The 27,144-nt window shown below is 38.4% G+C and overlaps 2 protein-coding genes across 6 annotated transcripts; one reads left to right on the top strand and one right to left on the bottom strand.

Moving 5' to 3' along the window:
* Positions 1-148: 148 nt before the first annotated feature.
* LGI1 (leucine rich glioma inactivated 1) lies at positions 149-14,235 on the bottom strand. 2 transcript variants are annotated; one of them, XM_085065224.1, is made up of 9 exons: positions 14,218-14,235; positions 12,066-12,514; positions 11,600-11,671; positions 7,728-7,799; positions 7,553-7,624; positions 3,404-3,475; positions 1,994-2,163; positions 1,408-1,572; positions 149-1,324 (listed from the first exon to the last, which is right to left on the bottom strand). In XM_085065224.1, exons 2-9 carry the CDS (start codon positions 12,254-12,256, stop codon positions 507-509), a joined length of 1,632 nt encoding a protein of 543 aa, XP_084921350.1. In that variant the 5' UTR covers positions 12,257-12,514; positions 14,218-14,235; the 3' UTR covers positions 149-506. The 2 variants fall into 2 exon arrangements, with proteins under 2 accessions (XP_084921350.1, XP_084921351.1); XM_085065225.1 differs by lacking the exon at positions 14,218-14,235 and having other exon boundaries at positions 12,057-12,194.
* A 1,339-nt stretch (positions 14,236-15,574) lies between these two features.
* On the top strand, positions 15,575-24,121 carry LOC146435317 (uncharacterized). 4 transcript variants are annotated; one of them, XM_085065230.1, is made up of 2 exons: positions 15,575-15,909; positions 23,572-24,121. In XM_085065230.1, exons 1-2 carry the CDS (start codon positions 15,580-15,582, stop codon positions 23,593-23,595), a joined length of 354 nt encoding a protein of 117 aa, XP_084921356.1. In that variant the 5' UTR covers positions 15,575-15,579; the 3' UTR covers positions 23,596-24,121. The 4 variants fall into 4 exon arrangements, with proteins under 4 accessions (XP_084921356.1, XP_084921357.1, XP_084921355.1 ...); XM_085065231.1 differs by lacking the exon at positions 23,572-24,121 and adding an exon at positions 16,528-16,883; XM_085065229.1 differs by lacking the exon at positions 23,572-24,121 and adding an exon at positions 16,500-16,883.
* Positions 24,122-27,144: the final 3,023 nt, after the last annotated feature.

The following is a 27,144-nucleotide window of genomic DNA, read 5'->3' as shown; positions in this document are numbered from 1 at the left end:
AGAACTTGTTATAAGTAAAACCCACCTGATCTTCAATATTGTGCATCTTCTATGCAGTACAACACTGCGTTGGGCAATATGCCTTCTTGGCTTTATTTTATATGTGTATAATGTATACACAAATAAAAAGTATCACCTGCAAATAATATTTGGAATGTGAAAGACACAAAATGTAAACATTTTATTTGGCAGTTGTTTCAAACAGGTGAATAAATAAATGGAAAAGTACATCTTAATATTCTTTATAGCAACAGATGCAGTTGCACATGTATTTACATATTGTGGATGCAAAGAACAGTTAATTTAATTTCTTTTCTGTTAAAAAATGCAACTTCCAACACCACTAGACTTGACAATTAAAGATGAAGATACTAGTAATACTTTGTTCTAGCAATCTCAACTTTTAAAGGCATTCATTTGGAAGTAAGATAAGAGAGTCATCATGCATTTAGTTCATTTTGTCCACTTACGGTAGAAAGTCTGATGTAATCTCAGAATTATGAGTGTCATGCGCTTAAGTCAACTATGACATGTTTATAAATCAATGTAGTTCCCTTAAAACTTGAAGCAAAGAGAAAATCTCGTTTATCGATGGAGACATGTATGAAAGATCTTGGTGCCTGTACGTTTAATTCTTGAAACTTCACAAATTTTGCCTTTTCCGCATCCCAATAATAGACTTGAGTGAAAGAATAATCACTTCCAAGAATGGCATATTGATAATTACTTATCTGAAGCGGTTGGAATACCATTGACCCTCGGGAGGGCATCCTTTGTAAATCCAGAAATGCTGAACCACCCCATTTCATTACTTTAGAGTCCCCAATAAATCTTGTTAAGCAAATGTATACATCCTCTTTCACTTTGAAATGCTTCACTGCATATGCATCTTCCATATCTTGAATATCAAACCGCTTAACAAATTCATTTGTTCCTTTGTTCCATTGATATATTACAGGTCTTTGGGAACTACTTGACAGAATTAAATGTGGTTTGCCAGATATTTCAAGATACTCCACATCAGTATCTCTGTACCAGGCATGCAGAGACTGATGGGAATAAAATCCATTCCCATTCCATTTGTAAACCGTGGTGAAACCAGCCTTTGAACTGTCTGCAACAACAAAATACCAGTCTTCGGCAATCCTGAAAGTTTCAATGTCATTGGGTTTTCGGATTTTAAGGATTTCAATATCTTGAATTTTTATAAACTTATTAGCAAAAATATCTCTTTTATATATATGGGAGCCTCCAAACAGCTGTGCGACAATGACATACAGCTGACTCTCAATAACTATAGGTTTACACACAACAGTTGAAGTACCTATAAAATAAAAGTAAAAGACAGGGTTAGTACCACTTTTTGGATAATTTGTTGTGATGTTATTTGTCAAGCAGTGTTCATACCTGTAATGTTGTCGTAATTCCTGAACATCACTTCCACATGGTCCCATTCAAGAAAGATGCATTTTCCAGTAAAAGGCTGAGCAATAACCACGTGCTCATCATTCATATATGAGAAAGTATCTACTGACAGAGATTGGTATGGCAGGGACTGATAAACTTCAAATTCTGAAAAAGTGCACAAACCAGATTATAATTACAGAGATACTTTACATACTGTACTGAAAAAACATCCACTTATCAGACACCAATTCCTTACAAATTACAGTATTTCATCACTAGTCCACTTATCCTGTTGATAAAGGACCACTGCAGTTTGGTTTTCAACCTTTCTCAATAAAAAGAGGTGCTGTTTTATGTCCCACTTTTCCAAATCCTTACGTAACATATTAAAATGTGAGTAGATACTGCAATGTAGGACCCTGCTCCCAAATGATTCCCATGTCAGACTTAGACCGGCAAAGAGTTCATATTGATTTTAGTAGAAACTCCATCCAGTATGCAGCCTTCCTGCAAAAATGTGCTGTAGAATGAAAAATTATAGCTTTGAATTTAATTTAACAAGATTAAATAATTTGAGGCACATTACCTGTAATAATGCAATCAAACTCTTTCGGAGAGAGGCTATTGATTTTGCGCTTCTTATATTCTGGTGGACTTTCACAGTAAATGTCTTCAACAGTTGCATTGGTGCTGCCCAGCCATTCCACTAACCACTTCAGTTTGCAGTCACAATTAAATGCATTGCCTCTAAGATCTCTACAACAAATAAATCAGGCATTGAAAATAAGTAGTCAGTTAATATATTTCTCCTTGAGAACAACAAAATAGGCTTTTGTAAATATGTGCCCTCTTGCTTATTCTCACTTGAGGCCTTCCTGGCTTAATTTGTCCTGACCCACAGTTAAATCTACATACCAGAACCCACACAGACCTAATTATATTAAGGTAATCAAGGAGATCTTAACTTGGTGATCAGCCAGACATTTTTATCGATTTCCCCAAGTTTACAGGTATGCAAAAGCCTACCAAACTAATGAGCCCTGTTTCTTTTGGATTACCCTTTCTCAGTAAGAGCATTCTAGATAACAAAACAGGAATTAATGTAGCCTGATGGTCAGCCAGTCAGTCAGTATTCACTGTCTCCTTTAGACACACTCATTTAGGGCTTCAGGAGACACAAGCAAAAGAGTTCTGTTCAAGTCTTTTACAGCTGTCTTGAGTCAGATTTCTGATCGTATGTAACAGGAACAGGCAAGTGCCAGGACCAGACTGTGTAACCACCTGGCCATGATCAGTCATGCCAAGAAATGATCCCAGAGACACTGGCCATGTCCACATCTTACTACTGCAGCTCTGCACTGCGAATTCAACCTACCTTGTTAATGCAGGGAGCAGGCAAAGGATATTCAGAGCTTATTATCCCAGATCACATGAAACAGGACTTGGTATATTGTAAACAGGATCTATTTCACTAAACCAACTATAAGATTTTTCTGTTGATCTATATTTTGTGTTTCTACTGGTATTTTTTTATATATATATTTAAACAAGTTGATGTTTTGGTTTGGTTGCAATTAGATTTAGTATGGGATACTTACTTAGGCACATGCTTTATCGATAAAAGATAGCTTTCCCAGAAATTGCTTGAACATTAAAATATTACTCCATTAAATATCTTCCACCTTCCCCTCATGCCTTGCTCTCTCATGCATCCCTAAGGATCCTCCCTTCTTATTCACGAAATCTTAATGAACATGCAGCTTTATTACATAACTACCAACAATATTACTTATCTTCATAACTGGTGGAATATTCAAAACTATCACAAATTCTCAACAACAGTGCACAAAAAGCCCAAGCCTACCCATATTGTGTAGTCTGTACCCAGTAAGAAGATTCATTACTGGCTACTGGCTTAATGGCTACTCAGAATGTCCTCTAAAATAATCTCTTTATACTTGCAGTATAATTAATAGTTAATTAATTGCTTTCTTACACATTTGTTAAAGAATCCAAGCCTTTGAATATGTCTTTTGGAAGTGACTGAAGATTATTATTTGCAAGACTCCTGTAAAAGAAAACACCTCAGTATTAGTGCTAGTTCATGAAACTACAGATTTTTGCAAGCTGTGATATACTGTGTGGGGTTTTTCTCCTATGGCAAAGAACACTGGTATTCTCCAGCACTTAGTTCTGAAAGACTGCTTTTAAGAATAGCTCATTTACTTTGTGACTCTTCCTTCTACTAAAATGCCATGCCTCCTTCTGCTTTCTCACTCTTTAGCAGCCTTGCAGCATTTACAATTCTTCACTTAGCATAGTAAAAAGTGCTGTCACCTTTGGTGTTTTGCCAACACATTTTAACATTTTAAAACAATTAGTCCTGATTGGATCTACTGATGTTTTCCTTATGAGATCCCAATACAAGGTGTTCATATCATTGCAATTTCCCCACTTTCTCGTACCTCTTCTGGAAGGAAAATCTTACAACTATGGGCTGACGGGCTTAGGTTTAGCTCACAGTTTTTAAAAATATGCAGTAATAGGCAATAAATTGCTGATCGGCATGAATTGCTTTCCTGGAATGTGCATGTGTGTGTGTAAGTAGGTATTAGACCAGCAAAAAACTGTAATTAATTCCCAGTTTATAATGTTGGAAAAACTTGTTTAAATTCAGGTAGTATTCTAGCTAGTAAAAGTGACTAGGAAATGTGAGCAGGCTTTGAACAAAGAGTATATTACATTTCAGTCAGACTGTCTCTGTGAGTCCACCAAAGGTCTCAGATGTCACAAAGGGCATGACAGAAAAAGAATAATGTTGTAGGGTATAGTTTATGCCTCTTCTAATTAACAGAATTATTTATTACTTATGAGAAGAAACAAAAATGGAAATAAATCATTCTAGATTAAGATCTCAGTTAGAATCTGTAGCTAGTAGGTCTTAGAACTGCTTCTGTTTTAGCTTGTAAACATAGAAGTTATTTATTAACCACAATTTCTCTAGCCAAGCAAAGACACTTAGGCATATACTTAAATACAAGAATAAGCCCAAATGTACTATGTATGCTGCCTCATTTAAAATTGTTTGTCTGATCAGGAAGAGTAAATATGGTATGACTCCATTAGTCCATTCTCACTTCACCACTTTCAAAGTACATCAGATTGTAACACTGTATGTGAATGTATCATGTGCTTCACTTATGTGTAATTTTATTCTCAAGAGCAATTCTTTAAAAGTCAGGTGACTCACATGGAGAAAGTTGTGTGGACTTCCAAGCTGAGACAAGTTTAATGACCTGTATAGTTTTTATATGTTGTTATACAGCAAACTGAAAGGGACGATGTACTTGGAAGTAGGAGTGGTTCACCACTGCCATGGGAATAGGACTGATAGAAAAATTTAAGCAAGGTGTATGCATTTGCCGATTTTTGAATGAAAATTACACATTCTGTATTCCGCTGTTAAAAAGCACACTTCTATATTAAAAAACTACAGATGGTGCTGTATGTGGTATTTGGTTTATAATAAGAGAGTAAAGGTTGACTCAAACATGCAATTAAATTTATGGTAACACTTCTGAAAGAAATGCAATCAAAATTATGTATTTGCATAGAAATTATCATCCAATGCTAACTGTAAGACTTTGACATTAAATTAGTAAACTATTTGAAAAATGCAATCTTTCTTTAATTTTTCTGTTCTTAAGTCTGCTCTGACCAAAAATAAATCCTGTTGCATAATAATAAATACTAGATGGCTCTCTTTTACAATAAGGACACATTGCAAATATCAAAGCATTATAAAAATACAAACGTTTGGATAGCTTACTCCACTGCAAAATTTATGTTCTGAAAAGGAAGTAAATAGAATAAATAGAACAAAGTTCATATTTGTTCATCTAACTTCACAGAACTTATTTGCATGCTCATTTACTATGATTTTTTTTAATATATCTTATGTACACAAATACTCTCTTGTTTCTTAAATGAAAAATGCCTCAGGGTGCCAAATAATCATTCTTAATGTGTTTGTGCAATTTTACCCAAAAGATGGGGAGTGGCTCTGCAAGCAGATTAAACTAGTGGTGCCTTTGCAGTTATTTTCCACAAATTTCTCATTGTCTTTCTGACTAGTGCTCCATGGACAATAGCAGCATGATGCACAAGCCTGTGTCTCAAAAATGTGCATGCAAATGGCAGTGGTTTCTCAAATGTTGTTCTGTCTTTTGCATATGTTTTCTCTTGTGAAACTCCTGAAGCATCCCCAGAAACCAATGTAAGAGGCAAGACTTGGCCTATATGCTCTGCAGAGAAGAAACTGTGCCTCTGTTTTAGAAAAGCAATTTGTTCACTGGCAGCAGCAGCTACTAAATAAGTAAATGAATATAATAAATAATGTACTGGACCCATTTGTGAATATAAAGCTATTCATGTGCATAACTATTTTGAAGATAGGGTCCCAGTTCCCAGCCTCATCCAACTATGCGTTTTCTACCAACAGTATAATTATGCCTGTGCCTCTAATATGGATTGTTATGGGATGTGCACAGCCTTTTTATGTAGCTTTTCCCCTCTCCTCTCTCTTTCCTCTTCCTCAGACCTAGAGCCATTCCATAAGTAACTTTATCTACAGGAGATGTCACAGTAGGCTTGGTTTCAGCCAGCTGTAAATCTTATCCTGACCAAAAGGGAAAGCATAAAGCATTTTATGGTACATTTACTAGGTGGTGAAAATGTGGTGAGTTGCAATTGAACAATTATATTTATGCGTTAACTATTTAAAATGGAACCTTTGCTTTCTCTCCTCTGTCAAAATATATGAAAGAAAATTTTAAATGACCCTGTTTCAAAACCCTCTTGGAGGTTATCATGTTAAGGCTAAAAGGTCAGAATCCACTCCCCTGCCTATGACACACAGCCCATGACATGCTTCAGAATGCAGATCCTCAGAACAGGGTATAAACCCGTGTCAGGCACACTACAAATGTTTTAGCCTCCTTCCAGTATTTTTGTATTTTTTTTTGTGTTTTCTTATAGTGAGTGTTTTGTTTTTAGAAACTTTATTCCTCACTAAAATAAAATTATTGCTAAAAGACAAACTTGCTGTAAGATAAGAAACAAAAGCCTGTATAAAAGCTGTCTCCCTAGCTCAGAGACAAGGATGCTACTCTTATTTGCAGTGAAATGTTGCAGGTATTTGTTACCAATGTGTGTCTCACCTGCTGAGCACAGTTTGAGAAATGGCCCTGCTGGTGTGGGCATGGGGAGTGTTGCTCCTCCAGCCACACTGGCATCCAGAGTGCCTTGGACTAATTTCCCCTCCCTGCTCATGCAGGAAGGGGCAGCAGCAGGTCAGAGGGCAAGAGCTGGCCCTGTTTCCAAGATAGCCGAGGGGCTGAGCAGCACACAAGGAACAGTAAGCAGATCCCAGTGTCAGTGTGTGACAGATCCTGACTGGGGGAAGTTCTTGCTTGCATGCAGGAGAGGACAGGGTGCAGAGCAGAGTAGGTGCAGAGTGGAAGAAGTAGATTAGGAAGCCATAATAAATGCATCTTTTTGCAAGTCCTCTATTTAAAATTAATTGCTCTGGGTGGGAATTTTCAAGTTTGATTTAGTCAAATTCTTCTGGATACCATTACTGTCTGAAGTGGACACAGGCACAGACAGTGATGGCCTGTCCCAAGAATGGCTGTAATATTCTCCTGGATCCATGTCAGACTGGGGTACCTGGGAAGAGGTATGTGTCCATCCCTCAGCCTCCCACACTCCTAACCACAGCTCCCACCTTCCTCCTTTCCAAGTCCCAAACTGGGACTCACCTCATCAGTGCCAAGATTCTCAATTCACACTCCTTTCTCCTTGCTCCTACACACTCAGCTGGAAATCCCCTGTGCTCCAAGCAGAGAAAGTCAGGGAACTACTGCCAAACATGTACTGCTTGGAAGCTGTTTGTGTCTTTGCCCTCTACAGATACCACCGTTTGGTGGTCTTTGGTGGAACCACAAAGGTTAACATTCTAATTAAATTACTATTAATACCACTTAAATAAATATGAACAGTTATATGAAAATGAGAAATTCAGCAACACAGTGGTTCAGTTACTATATTAAATATACCAGGTAATACATTCAACCACTTTACTTACAGGTGAATTAAAGATTTCAGTCCTCTGAAAGTATTTCTTGAAATTGACTTAATGTTGTTGTTTTCTATGAACCTGTAATGGGTCATAAAGTGATTCTGGTCAAAGCAATGTCTGGAACTTGGAAGCCCACCCACTCTATTCAATAATGCCAGGAAATATACTTTTATCCACTCACAAATATTCTAGATGAGGAAGGCCCATGAAAGCATCATCACTAATAACATCAAAAGTGTTGGACGTAAACAACCTGCATAAAGAAATACAAAACAAAAGACCATTAGGTTATTAGCAGCTTTAGAAAATGGTTCAGCAAGCCATGGTAGGCCAAATTTCCACTGCCTGGTTTCATGTTTTTTCTGTGCAAGCACTATAGGACTGTACAGCTTATATATTGCACCATAGCATGGTGCAAAGGGAAGGATCCAACAATTATCTACTGGGGCCATCTGATGAAATTCCTTTGACTTCTGTGGGACGTAAACATGGGTTTATCGTGCCAGTAAAACAATGAGATTGTGCAAGTGCCTCTGGAGATATAGTAGGACAACAATGAAATGTTCAAATCTCTACAGAGATTTAAACAGTCTTGGTTTAAATTGCTGGTTAGCCAGACATCAGGTTGAATTTGCAACACTGACAGGAAGGAAAGATCTTTAACTTTTAAGTTAAACTTGTGAGTGTATTTAACCTCTGAGAAGGGTACTGAGAAGTTACTGAGAAAAAAAAAAAGGAAAGAAAACAATCTCTTAATTCAGTCAATGTTGAAATCAGAATTATTTTTAAGACCTCATTATACCTCTTGGAGATACTCTTAGTGTATGCATCTAACAGTAAAAATACCAGCAACGCATTTAATTTTATGTAATTTTGTAAGCATTAGAAGTGCACTAGCATTGATTTTTCCATCTTTATTTATGCTTATCAGCTATGTTTGCATTTGTCCATTATAATTTAGCCCTGGACCGCCACACTTTTAATGTGGTGAGACATCATCAAGTACATTGAACTTTACCCCAGTGGAATACTGCATGCACATCTATATTTTAATCAGTTGACCTGATGGATAAATAGATTCAGGCTATGACATCCTTAGATGTTCAGGAATGCAAGATTTCCAAGCACTAATTAATCCACTCAATGAGTTAATCTCTTATTTTGATGTTTACATTCAGAATAAATTGCAGGTAATTTATTTTCTCACTTGGCTATTGCAAGATTGTGCTTTTTCCATGTCAAGTATGTTCCTGTACAAAGTGTATGAAAAAATACAAGCAGGAAATTCTTCCTTTCTGTCAAAATCATGAAATACTTCAATTTTAGAGAAAACAATAATTTTTGCAGAATCCTTGAACCAGAAGACCAATTTATTAAATCCTGCAAATAATTTTACTTTTCTGATGTGATTTCACTGGCTAATTTTTCCTTTTTTGTTCTGCACTCTACTGTATAATTTAGAGAACAGAGTGGTATCTCTTTAAATAGTATTGCTATTTTAGAGATTGCCAGGCTTATAACATAGGTCTTGCACTTGGTGAGCTCATTTGCCTCCCAACTCATACCTCTCCCCAATGGCTGTATCACATATATTTGATACACAAAGTGTTTTTTCTCCCACAATTGCTGCTTCTGGGGATAGAGGCTGATGGTACTGCACTGTGGCTAGGGACTGTATCATTTGGCAGGAACAGTACAGCGCTAGCAGGTACAAATCCTGATGCCATGATTACCTGCCTTCTTTCTATGGGCTTTCATGTCATCAGTTTATAAGGGCACCCTCAGCACGTTGCTGATACACAGAGATAAAAGTGCTGAAGATGAGAGCTGGGAGGTTTTCTCTACATTTAGGGAACACTCCTGCTGGCTCTTCACTGTAGCTGTGCAGGTTCTTTGTATTTTTGTGGTCACATGAAGAGCACAGAGAATATCATCCATACTACACAAGAAGAAAAGCTCTCCAGGACTGGGAGTTATGAGTAGTGTTTAGCTCAAGACGGTGATTTTTCCAGAGACAACTCATGCTACTACATTAAAAATAGTAGTAAATAATAATAGCGGCAGAAATATTCCATATTTAGAAATCTGTGACTGGTGTATTGGAGACACCCAATTACATTTGGACTTCAAAAACATAATGTTGGAGACTGCTACTATTTCTATATGTATTTCTATTATTATAGAAATACACATAAGCTGCTAAATCTTGCTGTTGGCAAAATTAAACCTACCAATACAGCTATAATCATGCAAAGCTAAAACTTACTTTAATGTTTAATTAATGTCAGTTTTCCATATTTTTATTTCCCTTACTATCTTCTGCCAAAGATGAAAATTTTTCTTTCCCACATACAAACTGGAGTGTTGTCCCCGCAGACACAATCCTGCTCCTATGGTCTGTGTTTTGGGAGTAATTTGCCTTAGATCAACAGCCTGACATTCCAAGGATGGCAAGCAGCTCAACTACCATGTTAAAAATATATCTGGAAAACAAATCACTCATCAAAGCCCATAGTGGAACAAACCCTGCTTTTCTGGGGTCATAGCTTTTGTTGCAGCATTTATGAACAGCAGCGTAGAACATGCACTGCATTGTACAGTAGAAATGGAAATTATTATCATTACCAAAATGCCTTAAGACGTTGCCCAAATTCACTGTGCCAGGCACTATAATAACTCAAAATAAGATGACTGTGTCTGTCCTACTCCACCATGCCCAATTCTGCCTGCCTTGCAGTGGGATTGCTAAGTGTAGGTGGTGTATCATAGCCAAGAGAGATGATGTCCTACTCACTCTCTTCAGATACAAGCTCCACCAGTGCTGCTGCTTTTTTTATTTCCTCTCCTTTGAAAGGCCCATTGCAGAAATTATGTGAAATGTGTCCCTTTTGTGATCTGTGACCACCTGGGAAAAGCTTCTCTGGCATAAAGCACCATGGAAAAGCATTTAGGTTTCCATAGTAACTGCATTTACCTATTTACCCTGTATCCAAAATTGTACAGTATGTCTGCACCTCCTTATCAGCTCCACTTGAGGTAGCAGAGTACAGCCAGGGTCAGGGCTTCAGCTATCGGTATGCCACTAGTTTAATTTAACAGCCAGAGAGCTCCAGTACATCAGCATTACACCTCTGACCACATCCAGAGTGCACGGGAAGTCAGTTTGGGACAGATATCCGATTTCGGTTTTGATCACATCGGGGAGTCTGCCTTGCCGGATTTCTGAGACAAATCTGGGTGTGTGTCAGGCTGGCAGCACATCCACTATAAACAGTTCAGGTTACACCCCCTCTACCTCCGTATAGCTCACAATTATATAATCATATGCCCACATTTCTAGGAAAGCCTGTGAGCCTGTAAAAATCCTGTGCTGAAATGCAGCTAATAGTTAAATACCCTAAAATATTCGCTTTCTGTGTATACCTCATCAAAGTATTTGATTTTAAAAAAACCTGCTTCAGGTTTTTTAACTCAAAGAAAATAGTCATTACTTTTAAGAACATGAAATAACAAACAGGGTCAAATTCAGGTGCTATGAAGGCAGAACTCCCACTGAAGTGACTAAACTTCCACAGAAGTCAATGGCAATTTTACATGGAAAAGGACTTCAGGACCTGTCCCACTGCAATGACGGGCCTGATGTGAGGGGTTCTGAGTTCACAGTCGATGGGAGTTGCAAATGGACAGCTTTATACTGGGATCAGGTCCCAGGAAAGCAGAAAATAAACAAGAATAGTTGTTGCAATACTCAAGTCCTTACTGCAATGTTAATTAAAATATAATGAAGATAATATACATTCTGGCACCATGTATATGCATGTAAGCATTCAAAGTAGCACTGACAACAGATTGCCTTGCAAGATACTAAGTAAAAACACTTTGAAAAAATTAAACATGCACTATTTTTCAAATTGCTAAAAAGTCTTGTCTTTTATGATCTAATAAATCTTCTGCTGCTGTTTCTTATAAAATTAATACTGAGACCCTTTCTATAATATTTATGAATACATATACATTTCATAACAAAAACTGTAGCATATAAATATTTCTCACAGAAGCTGCAGAGATGGTGTGAGCAAAAAACTCCCTTCTGGGATTTTAGTAAAAGCAGATCTCACAAAGGATCTGTAAAGAAGAAAAAAACAACCATACATTAATGTAGCCTCATATATCCATGGTTATATGATCATCATAGAGATCTGGTCATCATAGAGAAATTTATTTATGTAAGTAAAAAAATTACCACCCCCCCCAAATATAATGTGACAGGTTTCATGTAGTATACAAGAAGGTATAAAATGAGATGTGTGCACATACACAGACAGACAGACAGACAGACAGATGAAAGAGATATAAAAATCAGGATTCAAGGATGCAGCACAATTTTAACACATTAGCTGATGATTCTGAATGCTGAAGGTACTCCCTGCAGCAAGCATCCTTCTGTGCACTGAAAACACCATACATCCTAGTTCATTTTAAATCATAAATTAAATAAGCAAATGCTTACAGCCCTTACAGTGAGATAACATCAGGCGGAACGCTGCGAGGAATAGATCTGGCATTTTCACATAAAGCATTATCTTTGGTACAAGTACACCAGGCAGGACATTTTGGCTTCACTGGTTTCTTCCCTTCAGTCAGCAAAAGCACAGATAAAAGGCATAAGAAATAAGCAATTCTTCTAAAGGGTCTGCTGGCATTTCCCATTCTTTTGATCCGCTCTCGTTCCAGCCAGTTGAAAGAATATCCCAAAACATGAACAGGGTTCTTTATTCAGCCATTGGATGTCTTTCTATAAGTCCAGGTCAATATTTGTCTCTGCTTTCCCAACCCTTTTCTTTCTCTTTCACTCTGTTTTTGTAGACAGAAACCTGCAGCTGATCTGTATGTTTCCACTCACTCAGGCAACGTACTGCTCAGAGAAGAGACCTGCGAGGTGCTGTAAGATGGGGAAAATCCAACCAGCTGAAGGGAAGGGAAAAAAAAAAAAAAGGGAAAGAAAAAAAAAAGACTTGCATCACCACAAAAACACTGAGCACAACACAGCATTAGATTGCAAAGTGATGTAACTGAGAAATACACTGCTTTCTGTTTTCACAGGGAGGCCCTTTCCCTGTTTCCAAAAATAGTACAGCATTATGTTTTGCTGGTGGGTGGGTGAGTGGGTGTGGGGTGGAGTGTATGTGTGTGGGGGAAGAAATCAGTCATCTCTTACTGGATCCCTACAACCTCGTGAACCTTTCAGAATTATGCTTCACATATTACAAGCAGCAGAACTAATGGCAGTATCCACAGGAAAATGAAATCGAGTGAAGCCATCAAAAGCATTGCTGCAAAAACTGTTAGATTAATTTTTATCCTCAGCCTTTATTGCACATATTTGTACCACTGAAAAACAAGCTGCCACACATGGAAAATATTACAATGTATGAGAGAATGCCTTTGACTGTCATTCCTAAACAAAATATTTTCTCATGCAAAATAGACCCCAAATAGAGCTTATTTTTTTTCTTTCTTTTTTTGCCTTTTTTTTTTTCCAGAAAAAGAGCGCTTTGTATTTGTTGCATGTTTTCTGAGCTGGTTAAATAAAGGCATAGGTGGATCAAGCACAGTTCTATATGGACAACATTAATTGAAAGTTTAAGTTTAAAAATGTATTTACTTGGAACTGGTTTGATCATTTTAGACAGAAAAAAAGAAAATTGTCATTTAAATACCAGCTATGTTAAACCTGTAGTTAAGAATGGACCTTCTTTGAAAAGTGACAGGATAGGGACAGATCTTGGTGGTAATAATGAACCTTTAGAATACTGCCTGGAGGCTGCAATTGAAATGAGTGCTAGGTGTGGTATGAGTGCTCAGTAAGATACAATCCTCAGCCTGAAGACTTTACAGTAAACCACATTAAATATTTTATACGGAACTTCAGCAGCACCTAAGTATTATTACATTAAGAATGGTAAGACAAAACTAACAAATGCCAAATGGCTGGGAAGCCATGTGGGATGATTTTTTATTCAATATAGGATTGTTATTAGAAGAGTTTTGCAAACTTTAACAGGTCTTAACACTTCCCTGTTGGACTGTTTACATCACACAGTTCACAAACACTAGTGGGGTCAACCCAGTGGGACAGATATCTAGTACATTTAATCATGCTCACTATTGGCCTCTTCATATGGATGCTGTCTCTCACCAAGAGACACCTGATCTCCTGATGAGGAGATCTCTTTTGACTTCTGGTTACTCCTCCTTTGATTTCACATGGCCACCTGGCTCTGGCCCATCTCTCCTGCTCTACAAGCCATGAAATCACAAGATCAACACCAGGCCATGTCTATCTTCCTCAGCAACAATCCCAGGAAGGCCTCAGTGCATATCCAGATATGCATGCTCACCAGGAATTTCATAGGCTATGGGCAGAACGACAGCCTGCAAAACTGCAAGAAATTCAATCTGTGGATACAAGGCAGGACTCCAGCACGGCTGAGTCCTTGACCGGGTGGTGACTGAGATCCATCTCCCTGGGATGAGGCAAGACACCCAGAGCTCACACCAGGTGCTGGGACTGCACACTCTGAGGAAGTGGGTGCAGACAGACATGTCCAGAAAGCTTTTAGAGGCAGATGGCCACCTTCAAAGGCCCTGCTGGGACAGGACTGCAGTACCTGTGCATGGGCACACTTCCCACTAGGCATCCATGCCCATGGAAGAAAGTGCAGCTCGTGCTTTCTCAGCTTCCTTGCTCTCTCCATTGTTTTTTTGTAAAGCTCTTTATTAATTTAAATGTGGGCCCATGTTTCTGCTCTTAAGAAAACCTTCTCTGTCAGCAGTCTCTCCTGAAGCAGCACCAGCTAAGAGTGACAGAAACTTAGGTTATTTCTGAGCCCTTCCACCTTCTGTAAGAAAATGGAACAGAATTACAGTAGCCAAAGCACTGAAATCATTACTAAGCAAATGTCGATGCTTTCCCATCCCCCAGTATAAAGGTAACTTCTTGATCTGGAAGTGCTCTAATTGTACCTACTGAGAAGGGAGCTGGATTTGTGGGACTTGCATAAGTAGGCTACACCATCTTCTCCCCTCCAAGATGTCCAATGGCACAGACATGCTGAGGTGAGAACAGAAAATTCTCTAACTTTTTTTCTGAAAGAGGCCTGTTGTTGTTTGTTTGTTTATTCCTGGCAAAGCTACCCATTGCCATGGCAATATTTTACCGTTGATGGTGAAACCCCGTGTTTCATTTCCTTTGGCTCATTCACTGAAATCCACCATCAATTACCTAGGCATTTCTCTTTAATTAATACTCCAACCACATTGTGAACCTCCTGAAAACTTTGCAGTGTAGCGTTTTCTTCGGTAACAAAAGCACATTCTGCAGCAGAGCAGTAACCTGACTCCAGTTTTGTCCATGCAGAGAACGGCCTGGAAGTTAGTTTTCCATTCCAAACTACATGCCAAAACAACCACTTTTTCCAAAATTGCGATATTATGAATATTTATAACAGCCCCATCAAAAGAGAGCCACAATCACATTTTCCAGGGTCCTTTTCTGCCAAGCTCAGCATCTCATTTCTTGCCGTGTAGCAGTTTAAAAACAAATGGGTTCATGGATTTTCGGTGGCACAGCTTCCTGCGGCCCGGCGGCACTTGGCTCACCCTTGGCGCTGCCATGGCTGTTTGTTTGCTGGCCAGCGGAGCGGGCAGTGCCTGCTGCGCCCACGGACCAGCGCCTGCCTCTCGCTGCCCGCTCGTTTGCCTGGCTGGTTCAGGTACTGAGTAGGCACAATGGCATTCAAAATTCAGTTATTTTCCTTTCAGCAAGGTTCCAGCAGGGGGGATGAGGGAGTTGTGGATGCGTTCCTCGCTCTGCTTCCCATCACTTGACGTTCTAGCTGAAAACCCTGCACCTCGCCGTGCCGCTGAGGGGGCTGGCGGTCAGGCGCGTTCCGGACCGGGCAGGGGGACACTGGCAGGGGACACTGGCAGGGGACACTAGCAGGGGGACACTAGCAGGGGGACGCTGGCCGATGGACACTGTGGGGGCCAGCGCGGCCCCGCGCAGCCGCCTCGCCGCGGCCCGTATCCCGGCAACGCGGCGGCCTCGGGCGGCGCCCGCCCTCAGCGGCCTGGGCCGGGCCGGAGGGAGCGGCCGTGCCGGGCCGCCCTTGCTTTCCTTCGCCCCGCGGCCCCTGCGCCGCCAGCCCTCGCTGCAGCAGCGGGAAGGAGCCTCGGGGGCCCAAGCCGAGCGGCTGCAGGGCTTGCTGCACCAATGTGCCGGCATATTTCACCTCTCCGCTGTCGAGCAGAGCCAACTACGCCTTAGGGAGCGAGCGCTTCCCACGCAGTGGCTCTGCGTGGTAGGAAACAAAATGCTGTTTCTTCCAATGTATCCAAATCGAATGGTAACAACAATTTTTGGTGACAATCAAGCGTCTAGGAAAAAGCTTGGTGCAGGTATATGACAGTCAAATTTAAAGCTACTTTTGCTTGCTGCCACTAGAGGTATTCAACACCCACCACTGCTCGTGTTCTTTGGTCAGACTTAGAACAACTTCCATGGCTTCTAGAGCAAACATACGCATTATTATTATTATTATTATTAATATTATTATTATTAACTAAGCATACATTTTTAGCACGTATTCTCCAATATCTGGTTAAAATGTTAATCCTTCTACAAGTAAACCTGTTTGCTAAAATATTTGAGGACAGCAAACACAAATGGTCAGAACACAGAACCAAAAATTATTTCAAAAAATATTTAATTTTTTTGAGGAATTAGCTCCATGCCAATGACTATATTTGCATATTTGCATTAGACCAGTATGTTTTCATTACCAACATATGACAAAATTTGAATAAGCTTCCTGTGGTTTCATGCTCAGTACACTTCCCTTTGCAGATCCATATCCTGTAACAGTTATCCTTAATTTTATCCTGCTTTTAGAAAACTGTGTTGCCTTTTCTCCGTTCAGGATGAGCAGCCTGCACATATGTAGCCTCATCCAAAATCCACTGATGGTGATGATGAGACTTTACTGTGCTTCGTGTCAAGCCCATAATATTACACCACACAGATGGGCAATAGTCCCAATCACACCCAGCATTCACGGGTCTCCTAAAGAACAAAACATTGTCATTGCTATGTTACCACTGTGTTTGGAGCAGAAGGATTTTGAGATCAAAGACTCCTACAAATGTCTCATGAGTCTGAGTTTTTGCTCTCTTGGCTCCACCCTTTTAAGAAATTCTGCAGCAAATGGCAAATTTAAAGCAGCTGAGAATGAGGCTGTACTTTCAATAAACCAAACTAAGTCTTGTGAATTCTAAACAGTTCTGAAAAGACTATGCTTCCTGGTGGATCTGGCACCAAGTGCCACTGCCAGGAAGAGGCCTTCTGCAGGTTAGGCATAATAAAACCCGAGATGCCTTTCCAACAGCTCATAGCACAGACAAGCTTGGGAATGAGCACAACACTGCCCAAAACTTTTTATTTGGAAAGTTCTGCTGACTTTGCCCTATCCTGTCTATACAGGTTCGTATTATGGGTATCCTTCTTTATTACACCAGTTTCATTAAAAGCAGAACAACCAGGCCAGTCCCTGTGTCAAAAAGCTGAGGAAATGGATACTTGACTGCTGCCAGCATTGGAGGAAAGAAAGACTTGGAGGGTGGTCTCTTTTTCCTTACATAAAGTAGCCAGTTCACAGGTCACTATGGACTTAGAAGCGATCACCTCTGAAGTGAGCTCTTGTGGCCAAAACTTCATGGTGATGTAAAACACCTGCTCCACTGAGCATAACCTGGTGAATGTGCAGCTGTCTCTGGAACTGCCCACTGGTTTAGGTACACCAGAATTTGACCAATGACAAAAAGTATGTCAGGAGAGATGTACTGGTATCTGAATGATCTCTCTTTAAGAAAAACAGATGCATAATGTATTTCTTTCAAAGGGAAGCCAGGCAAAATTAATCTATTTCTAGGTTTTATTTTGTTGCAACAAAGGACTTTCAACATCCTTATGATTCTTGATGCTTCATTTGCTTGTGAGCTCTGCTACAAAGCAACGTGCTTTGCAGCACACAACCCAGTAGCATCAAACTAACTGCTCTCCTGATTACCAGCCACTTTTCTCCAGACCTACACAAATAGTTCTTGCTTTGCTTCTATTGTCTGTGTTTTGCCTTGAAAATGCTAACAGTGGATATTTAAAGCTGGGGGGGAAATGAAAGAGCAAACATACACGCTCAAGAGCAAACCAGAGCTCAATTCAAAGATGTATGAAGCTGTGCTACTTAATGGTTCACAGCAGGAACTGAGACCACACCTAATATTGGGGGAAGTGTAAGAACAGGAAACAATATAAAAGAATACAAGGTTTCCACCTGCTGCAGAAAGCTGATTTTTTTTCAATCTTTCAAGATAAATTTCAAGAAAATTTGCCTGTAGTTTACTCATGGAAGATCAACTTCTCCCATGTTGGAAATGGGGACACTGTTGAGATAGACAAGCAGCCCATCCATTTCAGTGGAACTGACATCACACTCATCAGCTAGCATAGATCCTACGGTAAGATTAAGTGCCCTCTGTATGAACCTCTTAGCAAGGAGAAGTCTTGTTCAAATATGCAAGCTACTTTTTTGCCTTTTTTTCCCCTGCATAGCTCAAGCAGACATTAAAAGCATGATCCTAGTGAAAGAATTTATGCTTAACTTATAATTGGAAATGGTCTCATGACTTTTGAAGAAACTGGCATGGTGATTTTAAGAATATATTTCTGTGCAAAGCTTTCCTTAGTATGATGGTTTCTCTGTTCCCCACTCTTCCAAGTACTGTTGATTCTGCTCTCTTCCACAGCTCACTGCTGGTGTTTCTGCTCTAATGCTATTCTCTAAACTAGATTAAATAAATTAGCTGGTAAAAGAACCAGAAAACAAATAAAATGCTCAACAAGCCCAAATTCTTCCAACCCCACCCCATCCCCCCAAAAAAAAATTGCTAGAGTCAGAACAAGCAGCTGAGGACAGCAATGGGCAGAGAGCATTAGTTTCACTGTTAGAGAAAATGTACAGGGAGCTGCATGCTTGAAGGGCAGTTTCATGTTACAAATGCTCATATTTAAATGACCCATAGGACAGAACTGGTAACAAAGTACCTCAGTCTCTACCAAGCAGGACAAAATATGTAGTTCATAAGCACCCCAGTATTCAGCTAACATTGTTTAAAAATTATCACCGAACTGGAGGACAGACTTTCAACAGGTGTATACAAACTGACACTTCATAATTATCATCTCCCCTCTGCCAGCTCCTTGCACTATTTCTTAATTTAGTAGTTATTCATACAAGGTATCCTTCATGCCTACATTCAGAATAAGAGGGATAGAAAATCCAGTCCAGTAAGAACCCCGTATCCAAAACAAAATGTCCCAGATTTTCTAGCATGAGCAAGTGCTTTCTACAGACCCAAAACAACATACTACTGTCAGTGTAGCTAAATGCCATTTAATTGGCAGCTAGAGAAGTCTATAATACATTTCTTCATGGAAAAATGTTTGAGCTCTTCCAGTTTGCCAAGATGCTAATTAAAAACAGACGGCGTGCTACAAAATCCTTTCCTTGACCTATGCTATCTCACATGCCCTTCTGTACTTTTTTAATGGCGTTGGCTCCCTGAAGAATTATTCTAATCTTTATAAAATTGTCTTCAATTTTCCTTGTCATTTTGCAGACAGAAAGAAGTACCAAAATATTATTTATTTAAATGTACAGAGGAAATTTATTTGTTACATGGCAGAGACAACAGGCTTTTGAGGAGAAAGTCTTTACTTGTTAAAAACAGGTTTCTATGTCCTGAATAATTTACAATGAAAGAAGTCTTAGCACCACTGAAGTCACTGAAATAGTTCAAGCAAAAGCCTTGCTGGAGTGCCACTGACATAATGAACTGCACAATAAGAAGGATGTGCCTCATCAAACACATATTATTGTTTCATCATTGCTAATTAACATGCTTTACAAAGCAGAGATTTGTATTGGCACTGAAACATTTTAAGGGGTTGGTGGTGGTAGCTCCACAAGTGTATTTCACTGATGTTTTTATTGTTCTCAACAACTCAAGATATTTGGAAAAATACCTTATTTCAGTAACAGTTAATCCTTTTTACCTCAAGCAAATACCAAATCTGCCTGACATCCCACCCTGTGTTATGGCAGGCGCACTGCCACTGCACGAGCCCAGCACAGATTCTCCATTAAATAAAATACTGCACCAAGCTGAACTCCAAGGTCTCTTTTCCTTACAAACCACATTCGCCCTGCAGAGGAGACTTTGCAAGGCTGAAAATTTCATTACATCTGTTTGCTCATATGCCAGTATGCTACATATTTAGTACAGGTTTAAGAAAAGATTTGCTCTTTTGGCTGCTGGCCCTCTCCCTCTGCAGTGGGAGAACAAAATCAACACAACATCTTTATCTAAGAACTGACTGTAGTTTTAAATATAATTTTCATAGCAACAGAGAAATAAGTTATGACTGCTCAGAAGCTAAAGGATTTTCCCTACCTTGAATATGGTAACATTCACATTTTGAGTTCAAAATTACCCCTAATTATCACTTTTCTAAGCCAACAATCCAAATGCCATATAGCTGACTTTCTTTTTGACACCAATCACTTGTAGGCATCTGTAAGTTTCCACTGTTGCTGCCCTTGTGATTTTGGCAGAGTCATTAAAACTGGAAGGCCTAATTCCCAGCCTCAATATAACACATTAGTAAGAAGTAATAAGCTCCTTCATGAAGCAATACAGCTCCCCAGCTAAATAAATGGCACACAGTACTGATTAAACAAAGGCACATGTGGCCTTTTTTCCCCACATTTTTTTTAGAAGCTAATGGATGAATATATAAGAGAAAAAGACAAGGACAAAAAAAAAAAACCAGGAATGGGAACTCAAGAAAACAGTTAACATCACAGAAACCGAGATGTTGACCCCTAGGCATGGAAAGGGGGACCTGAGAAATTCCCTAGAGAATTTCTTGGAGCAAGTAATGGCTGAAAAGAGCTTCGAGCTGCAAATAGTCTCCTGCTGTTCAATTTTCTCTTCACTCAGGGAAATGAAGGCTACACATTCATTGCAAATAAAGACTGGATCAAAGATACCAGATTCCATTAACAATTTATTTTCTTAAACAGAACAATTGGAAATAATGACTTTTTAGATAACTGCTCAGGTCACAAATAGTAATAATGCTCTAATATGTGTTTCTGACACCCTTGATTCCCCTTCAGGGAGGCAGATATCCTTTCATATACATTATATATATATACAAAGATCTCTCTCAAGAGCTATATATAGCTTCTATTCACAGGCGAGCACCACAACCACTTATTCATTCTTTTCATGCTTTACCTGCTGTTTTCAAGGCTGCCCTGATGCTAAAAATAGCTTCGCATATTAGAGGAGGGTTGCTATAGATTCAGAATGGGTGATGTTCCAAAGACAGCTCAATCCCTCTTTGCCGAGGATCTGTGTGGATGCAGCTGATGGGCATCTGTGACCAGGGCTGTGATGCTCTTTCACAAAGACTCGTAGGCTCTAGGGATGGGGTATTTGTGTTGTTCTTAAGGCAAATCAATACAAATAATGGATGTCATCATAAGTTTAAGGCTTTCTTTTTCATACTGTAGTGTTAGAACACAGTACCACAGTACATTCACATATTAATAGCACATTAGCTTCTTTTTAACTGGGAAAACAATTTAACATTCTGTTGTATGGGCATATTTTTCTGTGGACGTTGATGTCTTCTAGTAAGAAAATATCAAAATGCTTCACTGGTCTTCTTACTACAGAGTGGAAAGGATGACAATTCATCATCTATTTGATTACTATCAAGAAAGCAAGGAAATGGCATTAAAAATTGTACTACAACAACTACTGTTGTTTTGCACTTCTGGCAGTGTCCTCTGACAATGCTGACAAAGCTAATGTTAATCTTGTAAGTTACCTTCATGTCCACAATTTAATGGATAGTGCAAGTGAAAAACTGCTTGTACATAACCTTCCAACTCATTTATTGCATACAACACTGAAGTGTGCTATTATTAAGTGCCATTTGATTAAGATTATGAAACCTTCATTTTCAAACTTTGTCTAATAAAAAGTCTGGAATCATAGGAAAGATTTTATTTTACCAAGCTTGAACATGTAGAAGTTTTGAGGACTGTCTCCAAAACACATTTATCTCTGTGTTCTGCAACTAAAAGAATTGTAAGTATTTTCCAGCTTTTAGAAATAAATTTTCTACATCAGGAGAATATCACTGGTTGTATCCTTTCAGGATAATGAAGTGCGATTAATGGAGATAAGCAAGTGTCTCAATAAAACTTACTTTTCTTTCATAACGGTGTAAAATCCTTTCAAGGTGTAACAATCTGATCTTAGCTGTGAAAGCAAGATACATTAGTTAAAGGGTAAGTTTCAAGAAATAATGGATGGCAATATATTGGTCATTAAAGTAACTCCTGCCTAGAAATGTGGGAATTTTATTCCACAGTATACATTAGCTCCCACACATGTAATAAACCAAGTTCATGTCTGTATACAGAATATCTTAAAGTTATTCAGCTACAATAACTTTCTAAAAACTTTAGTGATTTTTAGTAAATTACAATGAAAAGTTGAGGGTCAACAGAAAATTGTATAGGAAAGATTATGCTTCAGGAGTTCCACATTACAAATGGAATTTATTGTTTCATCTCAAAAGGCCACTGTTTCTAGGTCTTAACATTTGTGGCTGGATTGTGACCATATCTAAGATATATGAAGTAGTCAGAATTGTATTTTCCTTTTGTTAACAGACTCATATTAAAGAAACCTGCCAAATACTGACTCTGTTAAGGCTGAGGTTCAAATAAAAGTTTTACGGGGAAAGAGTGGCATCAATTTACTAAACCAAGATTGTTAAAATATATTAAAATAGATCCCAAATAACACAATCCATCTCTTATGAACAATATATTTAAGGCCAGCGTAATGCAAACTTGAGAGAGTATTTCATGAAATGCTAAAGGAAATGTTTTTTCACTCAAAACTCACTTCACATCCTGACCCTTATCTTCCACGTGGTTATGTTTTATTTCCATTCAGGAAAGCCAGTCATCTGGATATGCAACTGTTAAATGTTTTGACTTATCACTTGCAAATTGAATGTGGTTTCAGCAAGTAGCAGGATCTCCCCCAGGGTACAAGCTGGATATTTCTTTTTACTTGCCAGAGATACTTTCGTCAGTGGTTTTTTGAGTCTGCGATTTTTACTTCTAGAGTTGTGGATATTGCACAGTTCAGTGTTGCTGGCTATTAATAACATAACTTGGTATTTGTAACTAAGTTAGACTAATGGTTCCTATTTAGGGTAGTTACCTTTCCCATTCCACTAAGGTGGCATGGAATGAATAGTATCCTGGAAATACTTCCAATAGAAAGGCTGATAGTATTTCAGTAGCTCATGTCTTAATGATATTGGTGATTAAATAACATAAAATTGTATTTAATTTGAAATATAATCCTTATTATTTCCAAACCCTGGCAATCAGTAGTATACTTTTACTAATAAAAGGTCAGTTCTAGCAAAATGGTTCATGGTATTATTATTTAAATGAGGTCTCACAGCACTACTCTATAAGCATGTTCATTAAAAACTGTGAAATAGGAATTTTTAACTGATTCATTCTACTTCAGTGCTCAGAGCAGCTTTTTTATATCCCTGTATCATTTTCGCTGAAGGATCAGCTATTGGTCACCTCAGCCTGGATACTAACAGCTTCTACATGCAACTACTGTTCTACTTGACTATGTAATCCCACTGAAATAGATGAAGTGAGGGTCGATTCTGTCATCATTACATTATATTATGCTCTTACCTTAGTTTTTTAAAATCTGACTGTGAGATTCCAATCAATTGACTGCAGCTCTGTATATTGCAAATAAGCTCTGATGTATTTTCTTTGCTTTAGGACAACCAGTGGAAAACTCTATGATGAACTCATCTTACCAGCTGCACAGTACCGTTTTCAGGACTGGCCTTCTGGATTCCTGAGTTAAGAGCTCAACCTCTAAGTTAAGATGAAACATATCTCTCTAAAAAAACAGGTGTTTTCTGGAACATGTTTGCAGGAATGAGACTGTACATCTCTATTATATTTTATCTTAGACTTTTAGGCACCTTTCTTTTTGTTATGTGGAACACTGGGCACACAAATAGTGCTTAACTGCTACTGTGATTCAGATGACAGTGACTTGTCTGTCACCTTTTTATACAGAAGACTGTACAGAAGATTGTAAACGTTCCCTGTCAATGTTTTGTACCTTTCCTCATTTCTCATAAGTGAATATTATGAATATATATACATGGTAGACATTATACACAAAAATGCATGTCAGGAAAAGAGGGAATGCATATCCTTTCCACTATGGTTTAAAAATGCAATGGACTGTAACTTTGCTCATGTATTCTTTCTTCACCAAAAAATCAGTGGGAAACAATGTAATTTAAAGAAAACAAGTACACTGTTTGTCAGTTGTTTTATTTATTTCCACATTACTGGATTTTCCTTCTCTTCCTTATTATTTTCTATGATTTTTTTCATCTTCTGTAATAACTCTGATATCAAACTGGAAAAATAGATTTGCATTTCTCTTGTATTTCTGTAATTGAAAGCCATCAGTCACTTTCCACCATAGCAGATTTAGACATAAAAGTAAGATTAGGCATTCTTTGCTCTCTTAGGAAATAGTTCATACTTCAGGGAATTTAAGCATAATGAACTTCTAAAATCTCCTCAAATGAAAACTGGAACATGGTGGAGAAGTTACAGTTTCTATATTCCACTTACTTAAATGCAGGTTGATAAAACTAAGAAGTAGTATTTAGTACATATTGGTAATTACTTTTTAATTAAATTCCTGATAGGCTGAAGTCACTACTCTTGTTTATGCATGCCTACATGCAGGCGTAATCTGGTAGTGAGCTTTGCTCTGAGTAGAGCTGCCAGACTATGCTCTGGAGACCAAAATCACCTGCCACACTCCAAATGTGGAACTAGCAGTGACAGTTAAAGGACACTAGACAGGAGTCTCCACCATATATCTCTAGAGGATTTATTTAGTAACATTCTGTACATTTTGCAAAAATAATCCCAAACTTTATAGAGATAATATGGGGGGGTGATTCTAAGAATTATTTTTTATGGAAGTCTGATTTATTATTTCCATAACTGAATTAGTTTGTCTTTATAGGGTCATACTATTATTATTTGCACTACACATCTTAACACGGGCTTGCAGAAAACTTTATTTTAATGATATTTTTGAAATACACTGAAGTTTTAGGATCAAGGCTGATGCTTTGAGTGTTCTCTTACTTGCAACAAAATGAATGAATGAAGCAATCTGGTTTTCAAGATATTGTTATAAGATTCTTACATAACTCTGTAGTCATAGGCAAGAAAACTAAAATAGATGCTAGAAATTAAAACAGCTATAGTTCTTCAATATTGCATCTGTGATTCTGTAGCATGTTAAGGTGGAAGTAATGTTACCATCAAATAAACTGTTGAGCAGGACTTAAACTACGTCAGTCCGTGATAATGAAGATTAAAGATGCTCTTCTGTCAACAGTAATAAAAAACCTTATGAATTGAGTGTGAAGTTGAGAGTCTTTATCTGCATCACAGGAGGTGGAGCTAAGGGAACAAATCAGGTTAGGCTGTATTTTCTAACATTGTGGCCTAAACTGGGATTCTGTTCACCAAATTGATTAGCTGAAAATAAGGGTGCAATTTCCTCATATTTGACTTCTTGGGAGATTTTCAGATCAATAGAAAGTTTCAACTTAATTTTTATTAGGAGCCTTTGATATTTGTTTTTATCCTAACAGCACAACAAGCTTAATCTGGAATTTGAGATGTGCACTGTTATCTTCTTGACCTTTCCATTACTGTTTATTAAACTAATTTCCAAACTTTGGTCTCAAAATAAATGCTGTGTAGACAGACAATGGAATCAGCACCTTCAGTGCACTAGGCAGTAAGTAGTTGTGGAAACTGGCAGTGATTTATTCACCCTGGAAGTAGAGAAGCCAGGAATAACAAAGGTCCATGGGTCAAATTCTACCTCATATGTCTTTCTCAAATGCCACCATGTGTCAGACCTGCCTTTTGATATACAGATTTTCAAACAACTATTTTCCAAACTGCTTATCATATTGGAAGTCTTAGTGCTCTAGAAATTCTGTCTCCACCCGATATATCTGACATTGATATCCAATGGTGTTAAATAGGAATAATTAAGTGGAAAATGTCCACAGATAACTAGAATTTAGGAAATTCAATACTCTTATAATAGGATTAGATATTGGATTATTAGCTCTATTTTATCTTATTATCAAGTGAAATGAAATACAATGATTGTGGCTATTACACAAAGGTCAAGGAAAGAAACTGATGATCAATCAGATGCCATTTTTTCAAAGGCACTTTTCTAACAATGATTACACACTGAAATGGTAATTGCAACTTCAAAATAAAACTGCACAGCTGCTCTCAAAATAATGGACACAGCATGGGCTTGTCTATGATTATTTTTTGTAACTGACTTTATACTGGAAATATCTTTAAATACAGAAGTTCTTTTCTTGAATAAATTACTTTATCAGCCAAACAAATAAAACTGCATTTGTCTTTTTGCACAGCAACATTGACATCTAGTGGCTAGTTAAGCTTCATGTTTGATACTCCCTGTGTGACAAAAAATGTGGAACACACCATTTATGTAATTTGACAAAACAGATATGCACTGCAACAGCCTGCTATCTCCACATAACCTCTAGATGATTATAGAATATCTTTTAGTCTTCAATAACTAGTTTGGATGACCAGTACCAGTGATGGTGAGCGTGAGCCACTGCCCCTCCTGCACAGCCCCACTGGTTTTCCCTGACTGTCAGGAAGTCTTAAGCTTGGGAATCAGCTGCCTGATTGTAGTGTATGCCTTCCTCAGGGCTTGCTGGGAAGCACAGTGAATCCCTGAAATTGTACACAGGTACATCTAAATGAAAAAGAACTACAGTTACTGAATGTGATGTTACTGGCATATGTGACTGTCCATTTTTAGCTTTATTTGCTTTTCTACAAATTACTAGGGGGCTTCAAGTAGGAGGAGATAAAAAATCAGGAACACAACAGATGCCAAAGTACTGTTCGTACAATGAGGACACAAAAATAAATGATTTGGCAACTTCATAGACATGTAGGAGATAGAAGGGTGCCAACATCAAATAACATTAGAAAGTCTAATTGCCTCATTTGTCAACAAAATAACTGACTTAATGGAGAAAGAGGAGTGATTAGACAGGGCAAATCTCGATTTTACTAGCATTCCTGAGGGCTCCACATTACTGTCTCATAATTAAACTCAAATGTAGTACCCAGCAACCACCTCAAAATGGATGTGGTTGTCAGTGACTGCCTTGCCCTGGCTCTCCATACCAGTGGTAGCTGCCTCTTCAGGCTTGCTGGCAAAGTCTTCTG

Source organism: Lichenostomus cassidix, chromosome 6, assembly GCF_008360975.1.
Source record: "Lichenostomus cassidix isolate B80296 chromosome 6, HeHo_3.0, whole genome shotgun sequence".
In the NCBI taxonomy this organism is placed as follows: Eukaryota; Metazoa; Chordata; class Aves; order Passeriformes; family Meliphagidae; genus Lichenostomus; species Lichenostomus cassidix.
The sequence above is the reverse complement of the archived record's forward strand: the minus strand, read 5'-3'. Positions and strand labels throughout refer to the sequence as shown.

What these genes read in the sequence shown, in the direction of transcription:
- LGI1 (XM_085065224.1), bottom strand. Translation starts at nt 12,256, where the DNA reads ATGGGAAATGCCAGCAGACCCTTTAGAAGAATTGCTTATTTCTTATGC. An exon ending in CCGCCTGATGTTATCTCACT is followed by an intron (nt 11,672 to 12,065) that starts GTAAGGGCTGTA and finishes TCTTCTTTACAG; the next exon opens with ATCCTTTGTGAGATCTGCTT. An exon ending in GTTTGATTGCATTATTACAG is followed by an intron (nt 1,573 to 1,993) that starts GTAATGTGCCTC and finishes GCACTTTTTCAG; the next exon opens with AATTTGAAGTTTATCAGTCC.
- LOC146435317 (XM_085065227.1), top strand. Translation starts at nt 15,580, where the DNA reads ATGGACACTGTGGGGGCCAGCGCGGCCCCGCGCAGCCGCCTCGCCGCG. An exon ending in AAAATGCTGTTTCTTCCAAT is followed by an intron (nt 15,939 to 16,499) that starts GTATCCAAATCG and finishes TCCTGCTTTTAG; the next exon opens with AAAACTGTGTTGCCTTTTCT.